This window comes from Gossypium hirsutum, chromosome D05, assembly GCF_007990345.1.
Source record: "Gossypium hirsutum isolate 1008001.06 chromosome D05, Gossypium_hirsutum_v2.1, whole genome shotgun sequence".
NCBI classification, from domain to species: domain Eukaryota; kingdom Viridiplantae; phylum Streptophyta; class Magnoliopsida; order Malvales; family Malvaceae; genus Gossypium; species Gossypium hirsutum.
Window position 1 is genome coordinate 20,261,098 of NC_053441.1, and position 20,082 is coordinate 20,281,179.

Below are 20,082 nucleotides of genomic sequence, written 5' to 3' on the forward strand. Positions count from 1 at the left end.
ATTATGTGTTGATCTAAAATATATAAAAAGACATTGAGTTTGCACATGGAGATAAAGGTGTTTTTGAAAGTGCTCTCGTGAAAAAGAAAAATATTGAGATTCAACAAAAAAGACAAGTTGAACTTGAGATACATTGTACCTTATAAGGTTTTAAAACGAGTTGGACCCATAGCATATTGGTTGGCTCTCCCACTTGAACTAGATAAGATACACAACGTTTTTCATGCTCCAATGCTATGGAGATATCATTTTGATCTTTCATATATCATTCCAATGGAATCGAATAAGGTTCAATCTAATTTATCATACAAGAAATAACCTGCAAAAAAATTTGACTTGGGAAACGAAGGAATTGAGAAACAAGCGAGTTCCTTTGGTTAAAGTATTGCGGTGTAGTTATAATGCTAAGGAGGTTACCTAGGAGCCCGAGGAAACAATACCATCGCAATATCCTCATATCTTTTTAGGTAAATTTCGCAGATGAAATTTTTTAAGGAAGAGAGAAATGTAACAATCTAATTTTTGTTTGTGTCTGAAACCCCAATTCAAGACTTGATTTTCTTAACCAAGTTGTTTAAGATTTTAAATTGAGAAATTAGTGAGATAAGTATGAAGTTAGAAAGTTAAATAATTGAATAGTTTAATTAAATCAATTAAATGATGGTATATGCCTTTTGTTATATGTTTTAACTTGTATATATATTATTATAATTGGAGAAGAGAATGAAATTATTCCAGATCGAATTCAGTATCTTATACCTCGCAACATAATCCTTTTATTATTAGGTTAATGAATTGTTCGCAACTTATACGTGTTTATTAAAAACACCAATTAAAACTTTTTCATGCGTTTTGTTTTTTCAACACTCTTTCATATGAAAAGATGAAACCTTTCTATCACTAGTGGAGTAAATCAGCGAAAAAAAAAATCAAAATTCATGGTAGTTTTGATTCTTATATTGAAAGATGTTATTTTATTTTATTTTTTTATAAATAATTATAATGCATAATTGAACTGATGACTTGAATATATATTAATCACTTTATCATAATAAATTTATATAGAGATCACATATAGTGTGATATAAACCATAACAAATATAAATTACGAATCCATATATTATTTACATTGAGTGAAACTCGAATTCGGAATCTCAGAATTGTCAAGGTCTTAACATTGTTATTGAGTTAAGGCTTCCTTAACTCTAAAATTATTTATATGAAAAATGTTATTAGTGATAATTATATTTTATTTTTATCTTTCTCATTTATTTTTTTAAAATTTTTCATGCAAACATACAATAAATATTTAAATTTAAATTGAATTATATGTTAATTTTGAAATGAATTTTTTATATTATTAACATCTTCATTTATTTATTTTGGTAATTAAAATTCAAATAAAAATAAATTAATGGTTTCATTTCAACGTTAATATACAACTGGATTGAATATAAATTTACAAATACTTAATTCCAGTTGAAGTCAAATATAAAATTAAAGTAATTAAAATCGTGAACTTAATTTCCACACATCTTCATGTTGTTTTTTAGTTTAATTTAGGATAACATATTGATATCCATAAAAAAAAAAAAAGAAGAGTATGTTAAGCAACATTAGCATGACAGCAATGTTGTGTTAGGATTATTACAGGATTAAGCATAATCAAATCATGTGGTATTGTGCGTAGCTAATTTAATATGCGTTTGCTTGATCTTCACTTTACAGATTATGGCCTACCCTTAATACAGGTTTACTTTGATGAGAATTATGGCGTTTGCTCACAAGTCTATAATGCACTTTCCTTTTTTGATTGACTATGATTTTAATTTAAGCCGACGTGCTTCAACTTTAGAATGAAGGTCAACCTTACACAGTAATTTTAAACTGTGATTTTTTTTAAAAATTTTGCGAATATATTATCATACGTGGAAAATACTTTTATTGGTTCGACAAATTTCGCGGCTGAAGGCTGAAAGCCGCCAAAAGAAAAAAAACACACACCCACAAAGCCAGCTCGGCTGGCGGCATGGGATAGGAGACGGAATTAAAATTCAATTCATTTCACAACGTATGATCTTTTGACCTCTCAAAACGCACCGTTCCAAGCTGGTTGAGGCCTCCGATGTTACTCGTTATTAGTCCTAAAAATTTCCACCATTCCTCAAATCAGATATAAGATTCCCCATGTTAATATATATTTTTATTATTCCTTAAACAAACCAACAATTATTGCACTAATCCCAACGACGTGATTACCATTTTGCCCTCCACATCTCTTTCATAAAAAAACCCTCTTCAATTTAGGCGCCCACAAGAAAAAGAAAACAACCCGGAAAAAAAATATTCCTCTCTTTCTCTCCATCGGAAGCTCACCAATTTCTGCAAAAATGGCGACGATGGTGCCTGACAATCTAAGCCGTGACCAGTACGTTTACTTAGCCAAGTTAGCGGAACAAGCCGAACGCTACGAGGAGATGGTTCAATTCATGCAAAAGCTCGTCCTCGGCTCTACTCCTGCCTCCGAGCTCACCGTCGAGGAACGGAACCTTCTCTCGGTCGCTTACAAAAACGTGATCGGATCTCTACGCGCCGCGTGGAGGATCGTTTCTTCCATCGAGCAGAAAGAAGAAGGTCGGAAGAACGAGGAACATGTGGTGCTCGTCAAGGAGTATAGATCGAAGGTTGAATCTGAGTTGTCGGATGTTTGCGCTAGTATCTTGACTTTGTTGGACTCGAATCTGATCCCATCTGCTGCTGCGAGTGAATCGAAGGTTTTCTATTTGAAGATGAAAGGGGATTATCATCGGTATTTAGCAGAGTTTAAGGTTGGTGATGAGAGGAAAGCTGCTGCTGAGGATACTATGCTGTCTTACAAGGCTGCTCAGGTAACTTTTTTTTAACTTAGAGCCAAGCTTTGACTAAGTAATTGAATATTAAGAGTAGAATTTTGGATGTTGACTGGGAATTATGATTCTAGGGTTAGGTTTTTGGATTTGAGAATTCTGTATAATTTGAAGTTGAAAATTTTGGATCCTGTGTTGAATTAATTGAAGGATATCGCACTGACGGATCTAGCACCAACGCACCCGATCAGGCTGGGACTTGCGCTGAATTACTCGGTGTTTTACTATGAGATTCTGAATCAGTCCGATAAGGCTTGTAGCATGGCTAAACAGGTGCTCTTCATTTTCAACTCATGAACATGAATTGTTTAAAGCCTTTGCAAGTGAATCTGCTTTAAGCTCCAAACTACTCTTCACCTTGCTTGAGTTGATGCATAAACCAATTAAAAATGAAACATAATGTGACTTTTGGTCGATGATCTTGGCTGTTTCTTTATGGAGGAATATATTATTATTAGCTTAATTAATCTAATTAGTTTTGTAGTTTGACGTTGGAAAGTTTGCTCTTCTTTGTTAGGCTATTAAATTCAGTTTTATACCATGTCCAGTGCTCCTTATTTTATGACTTTTATCCTTAATTTTGTCCCTTAAGGTTTACTAGGGTCCAAAACGAGGTTGATTTGACTTCTTGTGTTGGTGACTTGGTCTAGATGACTTTGTTAAGAGCCGATTAGACAAGACTTTGAATCAGTTTTGGTTTTAACCAGCATTAGCGCAATTAAAGTGACAAATGATTTTATTTTATATTTTTGCAAATATATAGCTCTGTTTGTTATGTGCTTGATTCTAGTCATTCTAGTACCTTAAATTTACTTCTTAGTTTTAAGTTGGTGAAGTCAGGATTGTCTAGAAACTAATATCAATCCTCTTATTAGCAAAATAGTTATATTCTATATGTGTACATGTAGATATGCTAAACCAAATCCTTATTGAGCATAGCACACTAGAGTTTAAGTAGCAAATACATTATTTTCAAACATTACATAGATGCATGTTAGGAGATGAATTTTTATTTGGATGTTTTTCCTATTGTCTTCCTTGTTTGTTTTTATGGGGAGAAAATAAATGGAACGTGGGCAACCTCTGAAATTACTGCAACTTTCTAACCTGTTTGGGGACTTTCTTAGTTGGATGCTTTAAATAAATGCTATCTCTTTTTTGGCATTTTGACTTATTTTTCTGAAACATTCTTTGCCGTCTATGTATAAAATTATGTTGCTGAGTAGTTGATGGTTTTAGTAAGAATAAAAGATGAATTAATGGTTGGATATTCATTAAATATTCCATGTTTTTTTATAAAAAGGCATTTGAGGAAGCCATTGCTGAGCTTGACACGCTGGGAGAAGAGTCTTACAAGGACAGCACTCTCATTATGCAACTCCTAAGGGATAACCTTACTCTCTGGACTTCGGATGTTCAGGTCATTGTCCTATCTCTCTCACATAGACACACGTACACGCACTTGAAGACCATGTTTATAGGGATTTTAACACATTGACTTGACCAATGCCTAACTGTATGTGATGTTGGTTGTGATGCAGGACCAGTTAGACGAGCCATAGAAGGTGGTGTAACCCGTGTTGGTCCTAGTCTTCTTCCGGAGGAGGTGGGCTTTGAATGTCATTTGTTTATGTTGATTAAAGTGTGTAATTTAAAATGGGAAGTAATCCATGGCATGATGCTATACTCTACCCCCGACTAGATTTCTGAATTTGGAAGCGACTTGGATAGGTGGCATTTTCCAATTAGTTAGTTATATTTACTGCACAGTAGTAATTCCATGATAGATTTTGTTTATAAAGACGGCATAGAAAACTGGACATAATAACTAGGGTAGAATTCGTATTAGATCGAAAAAGAGATTAAAAACAAAGGAAATTAAGGAATTCAAAACAAATTGGTTGATTGTATTTATCCTTTTAAACCGACGCTAAATTTTAGAACACTTAAATTCTTATGAAAAATAGGTTTTAGATTTCATATGACATATTGTAAACATGAGAGAGTCTTTATTTAGGCCAGAAGAAGCCATATACATTCATACAAGCCAGACACCAGATCCTCATAAAAGGAAACATAAAAGATTAAAAGGTTTTACACACGGTCACACCATAATACAAGATCCGAGAATTTCACTCCCTTGTACTGTTTTTGAGCCATTCTAGAAACTCAGCGCTGCCGCCGCCAATTGGTAAGGCAATTACTTCTGGTACACTGAGAAAAAGAAAGGGTAAAAAAGTAAGATAAACAAAAGAATCTCGCCATTGCTGTTTTATTGCATTCCTAGTTTATTTGTTCAAAAATAAAACGGTGCTCTTTTCTTACCTTTAAAAGGGGTTCAACAAAAAATAAAAAGTTTTGATGCAATTGTAAAAAGATAATAATGTCCCGAAGTTAAAGGGGGACACCCATAATTTTTTTCTTTTGAAGACAACCCTATGACTTCATCTATGTAGTAGCTGCAATTTCAAACTTTAAAATTCAACGTCTGAATAACATTTTAGTTGAAAAAAAAAGTAAAGAGGCTTTTTGCTTACTCATATTCATGATTTGCCTTGACATGTTCTGTGAGTGCTGGCAGTAGGGATTGCCTTGTTTTGATTATCAGCAGTTCCTCAGGATCTCTGTTGACCTGCCCATAAATTGGTTAAAGAAGCAGCGACATAGCCTATTTACTTCGTTCTTTCTTGTATAAATGAATATAAACATAGCTTTTACAGAAGGCCATCAGAAATACTTAGACTGGCAGCCTAAGCAAAAGCTCTATTAAGTTAAAAAGGCTTCTTCTTCTTTCTTTTTTTTTTAATTAAGAATAATTAGATTTTCAAATATTTCTCAATTTGCCAGGAAACCTGAAGCCTTAATGGTTTACTTGCATTATTCGAAAAAAAAAGAAAAAAGCAATTTATCCAAAATAAAGTTCATACCTTTTCCTCCCATTCATACACTGATACCACACCTGCATTCACAATACATTCATGCTTCATAACAATTATATTTTAGTAACCATTGTTGGCTCAAATGATTACAAAATCAGAAACAAAGAACCTGTCAGTCTTTGACTGAACCAGATTGCTATGATATCATGGCAGTTTACATTTACACAACAAGATATATTTTCAATGGATGAAACAGATTTGCTATGGTATCAATGGTGCAAAATAAAGAACCATATAGATTCCAACCTGGTACTATGTTCACACATGCTGCAAGTTTCTCTTTGACATGCTATCAGCCAGCTTCCTACCTGCACGTACATTGTGAATGAATTGGAAAAAGGTGCCGTGATGCAAATGAATGTTTATGAATTGGCTATAAATTCCCAAAAGCTAAGATACTTAAATATGGTTTCTTTCACCAAACCCAGATTCTATGACTCTTTCCAGCACCAAAAAAGTTAAAAAAACAAACAAACCTGCGTCCCTGTTTGGAACAGTAACATAAACGACGATGCTTGGAACAGTGTTGCTACTCGCTTCCATTTTTACAACGGGGACGGTCTTATCAGGTGCACGGGTACTGAACTTGGATCTAAGCAAGAATCCCAGAAGGATATTAGAGGCTAAATTGAAAGAAAATTAGAATATATATATAGTTGAATTATTTAGTGGGGGTGATGCTAACGAATAACTGCTACCTTAAGAGACGAACAAAGGGGAGAGGCTGGACGCAACCCATTTTGAGATAAGAGGAAGAAGAAGAGAGAGTGGGAAACGAAGCGAGCAGTTGGAAACGGCGTCGTGTTGCGTTGGATGAAACAAGAAACGATGCTCTACAACAAAGAGTGGAAGCCATTGTTTGGTTTGGGTGTAGTGCTTTTTATATTAGGTGGCAGAAGGTTCTGGCATTCCTATCTGGAAACTTAAGAGTTCACTCCATTCGATTCGATACTCTCAACTGACACCCAACACAATTTTAGAATATATTTTAGAATTGAGATGAGGTTTTTGCCACGTGTACTATCCACCATTTCATTCAGTAAGCTTTGTCGACCCATTGTTGAAAGGCCTATGGGGTTTTTGCCCCTATTACTTTTGTTACTTAGCCCCCTTTTGATATTAAAAGATGGGTTCAAACCTGAAATATCATCATTGGATTTAGTTTGGTTTTCGAAAAAAATAATAATTATAGCGTTTTAATTTTTTTAAAATCAAAGATAATTTTTTTAGTTTGGATTTCATTGATTCAGATTCATTAATTTTTTTAAAAATTAGGAATAATTTTATTTACTTTTCGAGTTATTTCATTGTGTCATAAAATAAAATAAAATTTTGGTTCAATAATACTTATTTTCACCTAATTTGATATCACTGCACTCTCGGGATTTAAAATTTTAATTTTTTTTATTAAATTTAGTTTTTATTCATTAAAATAATATCTAAGATTAAGTTAGGCTTGAATTTCCAAAAGTCTAAACTCCAATAAGACCAAGCCCACCATACCAATTTGGTAATCTGAGGATTTAAATCCAAAATGCTTTTGCTCTCAGCCCATGACATCCAACCCTTTAGGCATTGGATTCTTACTTAAGTTTTTCAATGTGGATTAAGGATTTAATAAATGCATTATGAATTGGAAGGAGTGAAAGTGATTGTTTTCTTCTTATTAATAGAGTTTTACTTGAATATCAACTCTAACCTGAATAGTAAAATAAATAATCATAAAAAAATTATTATAAAATTATGATAAACAAGAAAAATCAAATTTTGTGGATAAGACAGTAACTCTTATTGGTGAGACCAAAAATGTCATATGATGTTATACAATCTGAATGTTAATGTTAATGACTGAGTGAACAAGTGGACAAGTGGGGGATTTTTTTTTTTTAAAGGGAGGTGGTGGCGTAAAATAGCAGAGACAGAGGAGATACGGCGGGTGTTGTGATGGCGGACCACGGCGTAGGTGGCGGTGTTGCCCATGTCCTACAAATAGATCACCAATCCAACGAATTAATTCTAACAACTCTTGTTTTATTTATGACTTGGGGTATGTTTATTTAAACTCATTCGTGTCGTGTTTGGGGTATTGGGATGAGTTAGCGAAGGTCATATTTTAAGGCAAGGGGTGAATAGTATATATATATATTTAATCAAGGTTTTGGGTAATGGGGGTGCAGCTACATTCCTGAATCTGGATCGCTTAAATGATTCCTCGATTTGTACTTCTTACTGTCTCATTCTTAACAAATAATATACATATATTAGTTTTTATGCAGTTTACATATTTTAAATACATCGATTTAAACAGCTTCACCACATGAATAATGCCATTACACAATATAACCCCACTTCAACCCTCTCATCTAAGTTTCTACCCACTTGTTTGCATTACTTATGGTAAAATTTGATTTGCTCGCCCTAATTTCTATCCAATTCTTTATATTTCCAGCTTTTGACTTTACCCACAAATTGCTTTTATTTAAAATTTGTGTTTTTGATTTCGATTTAATTTTCCATTCAGTTAGAATCGTTAATAAAAAAATAGATTTAAATATATTTAAACGTGTCTTTCATCTAATTTAAGAGTTGCGAAAGAATTATGAATAAAAATTGGTATGGTATATATTAAGAAAAAAAATCACCCTAAAATTTAAAAATATTTTATTTGAAAAATTAAGAAATTATGATGAAAATAATTTTAAAAAGTCATATAAAATGAAGAAATTATAACAAAAACATAAAAATAATAATAGATATTAGTATATTGAAACGAAGTGAAATTGACCTTAAGTCACATAAATGAGGAAAACAAAAAAAACAAAAAACTGCCACAAGACAAGAGTAACAAAAGAAGAAGAAGAAGAAGAATATTGGAAGTGTGAGTTAAAAAAATGGGTGGTGGGCAATGAGGCATGACATGACACTCGGTTAAGCTCGGATCTCAAACACTACCATCACATTAAACACTTTGCTTTGCTTTTGTTTAGTTTAAGTTTAAATTTTAGATCAAAATGGACGTGGGTGGGAATATGGTCTTTGAGATTAGCACAAGCATAACTGACAACAACATCACCCCCCATATGCCTATGGGAGGGTCCTGTTCTTTATTTTATTTTGACTCCCAAATTTTCATTTTTAAGTCCAAAAGGGGGTAAAACATTAAAAGTTAAATAAGGGTGAAATTTTGTAATAAAAAAGGGGGGGGATTTTATGAAAGAAAAATATAAAAAGGTTAGAAAAAAGTTGAAAGAATATTGGGGAAGGAAAAGAGGGTTTGAAATTTGTGATAATAAAGTCTCTTTAATTTACTTACTTATATCCTAAGCACGCCTTTGATGAATGCCTTGAGAAGTTACAGAAGCATCCAAGGTTAAATCGTAATTCGGTCCAATTTTTATCTTCTTATGTTAATACAATCATGAAGATTGAATTCAAAGTTTGCTTCTACATTTTCTATCCTTCATAATTCGTCATTTTTGTTTTTATTTATTTATTTAAATTTATTATCTTTTATCTACGATTCAATATCTAAAAATCTGATATACCAATAGTTAAATTCAATGAAATCAGATTTTCGGTAGACTCACATCAATAATATTGATGGATAAATCAAACAAAGTTATCATAATACAAAAGGAGGATGGAGAGACGACTCACCCAGAAGGTCGAAGAACCACGAGTGGTGTTTTAGGACCAAGAGGGGCTATTAGTTGATAGAGAGCTATCCAAAAATGAAAACAATTATAGGTGTGCTAGTTATTTTATATCCTTTATTGATTTAAAAAATATATATTCAAAGGGAAACGCTTGTGTATCTGTTGACGGGTAGATTATCATTAATGCCATATAACATAAATCTTCTCATTAGATCATCAACTTGACTTGGTGTAATGAAATCACGATTTATGTGAATGATAAGTGACAATAAACGGACAAACTAATAATTCAAAAACAATTATCTTGTCATTTAAAAAAATCATTTTTTAATCGAATTTTAAAATTGGTTGAGGAATAATTGATAGGCAAATGGAAGTCGTAATTGTAATGTGATTATCATGGGATTGGTATTGTGAGAATAAGAAAAATTCCTAGTCGAGGGGTATCGAATCTGGCTGTGTGTGATTTAAGAACATCTAAGAAAAACAAAATAAAGAAAGGACCAACTGTCGTGAGATGTTCTTTTACTTGATCTCTACAGTCTTCATTTGACTGTAAATATTAGCAGTCGACCAGACATTGTTTTGTTTTAAAAACACACCATTACCGATGAAGTAAAATGATGGGATTTTTACCCTCAGAAAATGTCTCTCCTTTAATGATTTTAATCCCATTTTCAAAGTCCAGTTTCACTGTTTAATGTTCCTAATTAAAAAAAGAAAGAAAGAAGGATCTAATCACTCACTTGCTGAAAAGTAATAATAGAAAAAGCTCTACTTGCAGAATCCAAAACAAAGTGAAAGGAAAAGCAAAAATCCATACCTCTTTGTACAAAAATGGTTTTTTAGGGGCTGATTTTGAGAATATTTCAAATGCTTTTTTTTCTTCTTCTTCTACTTGCATGAGTTAATTACTGTTCCCTGAGTTTCTGTTTGGGAAGAACGAAAATTCTTGAATTAGTGATTGGGGTTAGCATTTTTTTCCCTTTGTGCTTCAACTGAGAAAATTAATTTTATACAAAATAAAAATAGCAATCGTATGAATAAGGATTAAAACAGGTAAGAATGCAGATGGATAATTTAAGGAACATTTTCATTAAAAACTCCATTTGATTTCACCAACTGGAATCATTGGAATTTGAGATCATAAGTTCTAACTAATGCTTTAAAAGAAACGTTGGACACAAACAGGAAGTTAAATGTCCAAAATTAAAACGAAAAAGGAAAATATTATGATAAGACTAGGTTGATAACCATTTTAAAGGTATCAAAAGGTTATAATTTAAACAAATAATTTGGAGGTGATCAAGAATTACAATGTCTAAGAGAGTCTAACGGATGAAAGTTAGTGGTGGATAAGATACATTCTCAGAGAATGTACTCTAATTGCTGACGGTGTAACTAAATTAAATTTAGTATAGAGGTTAAGCCTGCAAATTATTAATGAAATTTTGGGTTCCTTCAACAAGGCAGAGTTAACGCTCAATTTAATTTGATATAATTTTCTCTTTTGTTTATCAATTTTTTTTTAAATTTTTGAATATACATGTAATTTACATTGACGTTTAACTAAAATTTCTCGTGTAGTGATACAGAATATACCTCAATACGAAATCTTCAATTGGTACTTAACCTTATCACGGAGCTTAAATTGTTGATAATTCATTCCTCTCTGTGAAATTAGGTTTAGTGTAAAATACATTTATCCATCAAATTTGAAGAAAAAAAAAAAGCCATAAAATCCTATTAAAATTTATTTACAAAGTAAATTTTAAATAAAAATTTTCTATTAAATCCATTCATTCATTTATTTTCAATTACCAAATAAGAAAGATCTAATTACACGTTAATTTATTATAAAAATAAATATGTTTAACTTTTTTCATAAATAAAATTATATTTGATTAATTATAAAACAGAAAAATATTAAAATATAAAAGAGAAAAAATCTATCTCAAAATTAATATATAAATGATTAAAATCAGGTTTAAGGTTTATGTTAAACATTCAAATTATAAATTAAATTCAGAAAAATATAACAAATTAAATGTTGATTATTTTTAATTAAAAATTATGGGAATGAAAGTTTTATTGGTAAATAATTGGGAAATTGTACTTGTTTTCCTGGTGATGATTGCCAATCTTCACCCCTTTTGCTGGTCCTTTCTCTCTAATCAGTTTTCATTGCGGATTCACTCCTTTCATTTAAGAATACCATTTTTACACATAATTTTCTTATCCTTTTAAATAATTAAAATTACATTGTTATGGCATCACTAATTTTATTTTTAAAAATTTCCACAAATTATGGCATCTAATATAAAAACAACCCCAAAAAACATACCAATTCTACCAAATATCCTTAAACTTATAATTTTCATTTTAAATTCATCCTTAAATTTCAAAACAAATTATTAGTGTTAAATCAACCAAGTCTTTTCATTATTAAAACCATTAATTTAGTCGTTAAATAACATGTTCAATCCCATCTAACTAACTTTAAAATTAAAAAATAAATAAAACGTTCCATATAACTTTTTAAGGTACGGACTAAGAATAAAGTTAGACCAAAAAAAATAAACGATAAAGCTTTTGTACAAGTTTTGAAAAGTTTTTTTTTTAAAACATTCATTTTTCTTAAAGTTTTATTTTAAATTATGTTAGGTATAAGCTGATGTTCATTTAACAATTAAATCAATGCTTTTAGTAACAACATGACCTAATTGATATAATCTTGATAGTTTGAGGGTGTGATTAGAATGATGTGAAGTTTAGTGACTGATTTTGAATGAGATCATAGTTTCGGAATGTTTAGTGGAGTTAACTTCTTTATTTTATTTTTTATTTTATAAAGCAGTGATTTTTAAAATGAATTGGTGGTCGAACTAGTTAGACCCATCAATTTCCGATTCACCCGACCGGTCTGATTTTAATTAAATAAATTATTAAAAAATCATAAAAAAAGAGAAAATCAATTCGACCACCACTTTAACCGTTTCTTAGCTCAATTCAACCCTTTATCCATACTGACATGTTGGTTCCTGGTTCAACTAGTCTGATTCCAACAACTAAATTATAGTTTAATGATTGAATTCGATATAAAGGCTAACAGAAAACTTGAACACAAAGTCCCTTGCTGTAACACCCCTTACCCGAGACCGTTTCCGGAGTCGAGCACGAGGCATTACTTAGCTTATCTTACCAATTCGGAGCATAAAAACTAGGTTTGAAAATTTATTTCATTATTCGCAGCAAATCTGTCTAATCGCGCAGCAGTTACTAAATTAATTATAACTTGAGCTACAGAACTCGAAATTTAATCCCGTAAATTTTCTCTGAAACTAGACTCATATATCTACTCACCATAAAATTTTTAGAATTTTTGGTTCAGCAAATTAGTACAGTTTATTAGTTAAAGTCTCCCCTGTGTCACCACCAGACTGCCCTGACCTCTAGTCACTAAAAATAAGTTTTCTCACTATAGGATTTTCATATGAAGTTCTTACTTGTTTCTATAGAAAATAGACTCATTAAGGAATCTAAGCATGTAAATTTCAACTCATAACCATTTTTTTACAATTTGTAATTATTTTCTAAACTCAAAACAGGGGACTCCAAAAACAGTTCTGACCCTATCTTACTAAAATTCACATATCTTAAAATATAAATTTCTTTTCTCTACACCGTTATTTTTCCATGAAAATAGACTCAACAAGCTTTAATTCCATATATCATTCACCCTCTAATTCATTTTATACTATCTTGGGTGATTTTTCAAATTCACGTCACTGTGCTGCCTGAATTCTGTTTCTTTGCAAAATTTTATCCTTTCATGATTTCCATGCATAATTTATCACCTAATATTTCATAACAACAAACACTTTCATCCTTAATCATTTTAATAACCATACATCATCAAATACTTACACATCACTCATTAGCAAAATCATCACTACAAACATACAAAATAACTAAATCCCTATACATGCCATAACTTAAACGTGTTTCGATATAAAATACCGAGCAGTTGTAGTTGATAGTGTGGACGATCTCCGACTTCTTTAGGATCCTTGAAGTAGCTTTGCAATACTATAAGAGAAAGAGAAATAAAAGAAGTAAGCATAAAGCTTAGTAAGTTTACTAGCAAATAAATAACAATATTTAACTTAAATAATTAAACTCAATGTCTATATCTCTAGTTTACTCTTTAGTTAATATCATACTAGTTCTCTTACTTGTTTACTTAGAATATTTGTGTGCATAACTTACTCAATCATTGCTGCATCGTTGAACATCAATTGATAGTATAATAAGTTCTTAAGTCTTACAACTTACCTGAGCTTGCCATTTATGCTTTAAACTGAACTTTCATGAACATGATTCGTTTACAAGCCCGTTGAACTACATTGGAATAATAAGAATACTCGGGTCTCTTCTGATAATAACATGCCAAAGCCATGTCCCAGACATGGTCTTATAGGGGACCTCTCATCTCGGTGCCAACGCCATGTCCCAGACATGGTATTACATGGGACCTCTCGTCTCGGTGCCCATGTCATGTCCCAGACATGGTCTTACAGGGGACCTCTCATGATCTTAAGGATGCCAATGCCATGTCCCAGACATGGTCTTACATGGGATCTCTTTACCCAAATGTCATGACATTCGTATCCAGAACCATCCTTATGTATCAACGGGACTTTTAAATTTTAATTCTCTATCATTTCATGCTTGGATCATCATCAAATAAATTCATAAAATAAATTCATAATTGCTGGAAATTAACAGCATTAATAATAAATATTGAAATATTGCATTTATTTACCGTAAACTTACCTCGGTACCAATTATAGCCAAATTCACCAACTTAGTCTTCAACTTTATTCTTCCCTTTGTCTAACCTCGAGTTTCGTACTTCTTGATCTAAAATAGTAAATTTAACTTATTTAATAATCACATTCATCAAAATAGCCCTCGACTCTAACTTTTTCAAAATTACAATTTTGCCCCTAAACTTTTACATAATTACATTTTTGCCCCAAGGCTCGGAAATTAAACTTCATCTCTTATTCTTATGTTTTATAACATTCTGAACATTTTTCCCTTCTATGGCAACCTCAAATTCTAATTTAATCCCTTATCAATACTAATTTTATTTTTGCATTCTAACTCTATATTCTCTCTTAATTCTTACTATAAAATCAATTTAATTCTTCAATTTCACCATAAATCCCTAATTTCGGGATTCTTTCAATTTAATCCCTATCGATTCAAAACTTATATTTTATTTTACAAATCAACCTTTTACTAACTTTTAACTTAAAATTTAATCATTTTAACATCTAATTCATCAATTAATTCAACATGAACAACATCTAATAACCTACTAACTTCCAAAATTTCCACTTAAATCAAGTAGTGTTTTGCTCTAGGATTCCAAAAATATCAAAACCATAAGAAAAAGGGACTAAATTGACTTACCAATTAAATTTAGAAGTTTTGAAACCCCTGAACCGTCGCTCTTTCTTTTTCTTCTTTCTCCCTTCTCTGTTTCGTTTTGCTCTCTGTTTCTTTCTTTCTCATTTCTATTCTTTCTTTTGTTATATATATATATAATATAATATAATATAAAATATTAATAATAATCATTACTTACATATAATATATATATATTAACTAGAATATCTCAGATATTTCTTTCATTATGCCGCCTCAACTTTAGAAAAAGGTATAATTGCTTATTTGGTCCTTTTAACTTTTCTTTAATCTATAATTAAACTTTTATCCCTATTGCAATTTAATCCTTTTTCATAATTAACTATCGAAACATTAAAATTTCTTAACGAAACTTTAATATTATCCTATTGACACTCCGTAAATATTTATAAAAATATTTACGGCTCAGTTTATAATATCGAGGTCTCGATACCTCGTTTTCGACCCAATTTACCTAATAATTTATTTTAAATCACAAAATTCACTAATTCAAAAATATTTCTAACTTCTTCATCGAATTTAGTGATCTCAAATCACTGTTCTGACACTACTGAAAATTGGGCTGTTACACTTGCCACTAAACTACAACCGGTTATTTAGGTGTTCATTGATAAGCTAAAAAAATTAAGTGTTGAACTTTTAGCACTTAATTTATAAGTATTGGATTTATATAAAAATATTATTTGATAAATTAATACAAATTAAGTCCAAGATATAATTATAGCGTTTAATAAAAAAAATTGATTTTTAAAAATGATACAATATTTTTATATAATTTGAATAGCTTGGAATAAAAATTAAATATGATAACATTTGAATACTTGATTTAAAAAAAAACCCAGATATATAATCGTAAACATATTTTAAAAATTAAAATCAACTTAACAACTTCAAAGTTTTCTAATTAATTATTTTATTCAACATTTATTCATTATTGATAATAAAAAATTAATATAACTATCAAACACATTTAAATTATTAAATATTAAATATTAAAAACGTCCATTTCACTCATAAGCACAACTTTATTAATTTTGAGAATGTATAATTGAATAAACGATTTTCTTTGGCACTAAAACTCAATATATCAAATTAAGCTAACGCCATTAAGACGCAATAAATCGAACTCAACTTTCTGAAAATAATGGTTTTATTTAATACTGAATTTCAATAAATAAAAAACTAAACTAACCTTCTAAAAACATATTACCGAATAAACGATTTTACTTAATTAATTTAATCTTCTTAAATCATATAACTTAAATAAACGGTTTTACTTAATATCGTAACTCAATGAATTGAACTAAAATAGCATTTTTAAAAACACATAATTGAATAAACGGTTCTAATTAATATCAAAATTTAATAAATTCAACTAAATTTAACCTTTTTTAAAACGCACAATTGAATAAGCGGTTTTACTATGTATAACAGAATAAATGGTTCCACTTAATATAAAAACTCAATAAATTAAACTAAATTAGCCTTTTTAAAAATGCATAATTGCTTAATATCAAATTTCAATAAATCAAACTAAATTAAGCTTCTTAAAATGTATAATTGAATCAACGGTTTCGCTTAATATTAAAACTTAATAAATTGAACTAAATTAACCTTTTTAAAAATACATAATTAAATAAACAATTTTACTTGATAATTAATCGAACTAAACTAACCAAATTTATTCAATTACAATCAAGTTTTAGTGCAAGTAATGCTAAACCCTAATTATTGAGTTAAATTAATCATTAAAATGTAAGAATTAATTTGAATGTCACAAAATATGTACAGTAATAAACTTGAACATTTATAAACTGAAATAGAAAAAAAAAACTTTCAAATTGATTGCAAAAAAAAGAAAGAATATTCATCCAAACTTTCCTGATTATGGTAACCAAAACCGATATATAAAAGTGATTTTTCATTGAAACGAAAACTGATTTTTCATGGAACATTTTGAAACCAAAACTGATTTAATCGAAACGAAGTGATTTTTTATTAATTATGGTAATATTATTTCAAACCGATATATAAAAGTGAATTTTTCAAAGAAAATAATATAAAAAATTGAAAATTTTTTAAACAAGTTTCATTTTTGGCTAATTATGGTAAATAAACACACCAAATGAAGTGATAAATCATAATTTTCTACAATTTGTTACCAAAATAACAAAATATTACCTTTTTTTTCAACGCACTAAATTCTAAAAATCTATTAAGAAGCAGAATCCAAAAGCAATCGCGATTCAATAAAAAATCGTAGAAAAGTAAAAAATAAAAATAAAAATCTACGTATATAAAAGAAAGTCCAAAGACTCAAAAACAACATAAATAATTAGTAAATTAGCAAGCAGTACTTATATATCTATATATATATATTCTCCTCTTTCCCTCCGATTCTCTCACTCTCTTTCCCTATCAGAGTCACACACGCACTCTCTCTCTTGCTTTTACCCTAAAAAGGGCATTGATTTGCTTCTTAAGAGACCCTCTTCTTCAGCAGTCTTTTTCAGAGACTGCTGCAAAACTTCACTCTCTATTTGTATACTTGATTTTTTTTCTTTGTTTTTTTTCCATTTCTTACAAAACCCATTTCTATTCATTGATTAAAGGAACACTTTTTTTTTTAATTCAAGTAGAAAATCCATTTATTGTTTAGAAGGTACGATAAAAGAGAGTTTAATTTAGATTTAGATTTTTTCTTTGAATTTGTTGAGAGGTTTTTTATTGTCTGCAATGGCACCCAGTTTCGATTGTATGGTTTCGAGTCTTCTATGTGCAGAAGACGACACCAGCATTTTCGGTGATAACGATTGTTACTTTGGCGGGAGTGGTGAGGTGGGAGAGTTTGGGTCGACATGGGATCATAGTTTTTATCGAAACTCGAATCAAGACCGAGTCTTTAATGGCGTCGGTGAAGATGGGTTGCCGTTGCAGAGCGAGGAATGTGTGGTTTTGATGGTTGAGAAAGAACATCAGCATTTGCCCAATGCCGGTTACTTGAAGAGGTTACAAGGTGGCGATTTAGACCCGGCGGCTAGGAATGAAGCTGTTGGTTTTATTCGGAAGGTGGGTTTTTAATTTTATCCTTTTTAATTCAGAATTGACTCTGATTAGATTAATTACAAGGTCTCACATTTATGAGTTTTTTTTAAGAAGTGGATGCATTTATTTCACTAAATAGGACTTGTTTTTGCCATTATCAGAGGATCGTTTCAAAGTGAAAATCTTGGTTTTTCCCCCCCTTAGACTTTGATTGATCCTGTTTATGTGAAATAAACTTGGTTTTGGTTTTCTCTTTGTTTTGGTATCTTTTTATTTTGTATCGGTGGATTGTTTTTCCTTTTTGTAATTGGGTCCTATGCTGATTGTTTAATTGTATTTGTCTCTTCATTTCCTTCTCGTCGGCTTCAAAGTATTTCTGCTTTATTGAACATTCCATTTCTCTTTATTGGTCCTTGTTTGTAGGGTATAAGTTGCAATGCTTCCATTTCCTGTTTGGGTTCAATTATTTTGCCTTTTGGCCTTCATCATTTCATTCCTTTCCTTGTTCTTTTGAGTTTTGTTTAAATGTTCTTTTGAGTTTTGTTTAAATGTTTGATTCTTTTTAATTGTCTTGTTTATTTAACAGGTTCATGCTCATTTCAGTTTTGGACCTTTGTGTGAGTATTTATCAATAAACTACTTGGACAGGTTCCTCTCTGCCTACGAATTACCAGTAAGTTTTTTTTTTTAAAAAACACCAATCAAACATGAGAATATTAAACATTTTGGACCTGCCCTTTTCACTGAACTCCATTCTTTGGATAATGCAGAAGGGCAAAGCTTGGATGATGCAATTACTAGCGGTTGCATGTTTATCTCTTGCAGCCAAAATGGAGGAGACTGAAGTTCCATTGGTTTTTGATTTGCAGGTTAAAAATCTAGCAATAGTTTTTATTTTATTTTTTAGGTGTTGTAGAAGATGATTTGATCTAACAGTTTTTTGTTCATGAATAACAGGTTTGTGAATCTAAATTTGTGTTTGAGGCTAGAACCATACAAAGAATGGAGCTTTTAGTGTTGAGTACCTTGAGTTGGAGAATGCAAGCAATCACCCCATTCTCCTTCATAGACTATTTCCTTTACAAGCTCAATGATGATAAAACCCCACTAAGGAGTTCAGTATTGGGATCAATCCAACTCATCTCAAGCACAATAAAAGGTCCCCCCTTTCTCTCTTGTGTTATTCGAAGTTGCAGAAACACAGAAAGACAAATGTAGTATTTTCTTTTGAGAGGGATCTGATGGTTGGTGGGGAATTAAATGTAGGGATTGACTTCTTGGAATTCAAGCCATCTGAGATTGCAGCAGCAGTGGCCATATATGTTGCTGTAGAAACCACAACAGTGGACAGTGAGAAAGCTACTTTTCTCACTCAACATGTAAAAAAGGTAAATGAGCCCTGGTGGTCCATAAATGATCGATTTAACTTTGTTTACTTGCTAATATGGTTTGAATTTGCAGGAAAGAGTGATGAAGTGAGCCCTGGTGGTCCATAAATGATCGATTTGTTTACTTGCTAATATGGTTTGAATTTGCAGGAAAGAGTGATGAAGTGTGTGGAAGTGATAAATGATATGTCATTGGTTGGTGGGTCTATTAAGGTAGGAAGCAATGCAACTGTCCCATCCGTGCCACAGAGCCCAATTGGGGTGCTGGATGCCGCTTGCTTCAGCTATAAAAGTGATGACACCACGGTTGGGTCATTTGCAAACTCTTCTTCACAAACACATACCAGTCCCAGTCGCAGTACCAAAAGGAGAAAGCTAAACAGACCCTGTGAAGTGGAGCTGTAAAACCATCAAACAAACACACACACACACACACACACACAAAAACACTATGCTCGTTCCTACATGTTTTGTTACTGTTGCATACTATAGCTTTGGGTGTGTTAAAAAAGAAGGGAGAAGATGAATGGTGAATAAGTTGTCATGTAGTGAGTGTGGAGGGGATTTTGTATGAATTGCCATTTCATGCTCTTGGCGTGGACAGAGGGATAACTTGATGATGGTGTCACCAGCTGTTAAATATTAGACTTCT

The 20,082-nt window shown here is 31.2% G+C and overlaps 2 protein-coding genes and 1 pseudogene across 3 annotated transcripts; 2 read left to right on the top strand and 1 right to left on the bottom strand.

The window, feature by feature from the left end:
• The first annotated feature begins 2,390 nt into the window (after nt 1-2,390).
• On the top strand, nt 2,391-4,468 carry LOC107905057 (14-3-3-like protein B). The gene is made up of 4 exons (NM_001326944.1): nt 2,391-2,888; nt 3,057-3,179; nt 4,210-4,326; nt 4,448-4,468. Exons 1-4 carry the CDS (start codon nt 2,391-2,393, stop codon nt 4,466-4,468), a joined length of 759 nt encoding a protein of 252 aa, NP_001313873.1.
• A 420-nt stretch (nt 4,469-4,888) lies between these two features.
• On the bottom strand, nt 4,889-6,949 carry LOC107905058 (protein CutA, chloroplastic-like; annotated as a pseudogene).
• A 10,430-nt stretch (nt 6,950-17,379) lies between these two features.
• Nucleotides 17,380-19,859, top strand: LOC107905059 (cyclin-D4-2). 2 transcript variants are annotated; one of them, XM_041094261.1, is made up of 6 exons: nt 17,380-18,066; nt 18,629-18,715; nt 18,813-18,911; nt 19,000-19,201; nt 19,309-19,430; nt 19,504-19,859. In XM_041094261.1, the coding sequence occupies exons 1-6, from the start codon at nt 17,734-17,736 to the stop codon at nt 19,519-19,521; spliced, it is 861 nt and encodes a 286-aa protein (XP_040950195.1). In that variant the 5' UTR covers nt 17,380-17,733; the 3' UTR covers nt 19,522-19,859. The 2 variants fall into 2 exon arrangements, with proteins under 2 accessions (XP_040950195.1, XP_040950194.1); XM_041094260.1 differs by having other exon boundaries at nt 17,381-18,066; nt 19,581-19,859.
• The last annotated feature ends 223 nt before the right edge of the window (nt 19,860-20,082 follow it).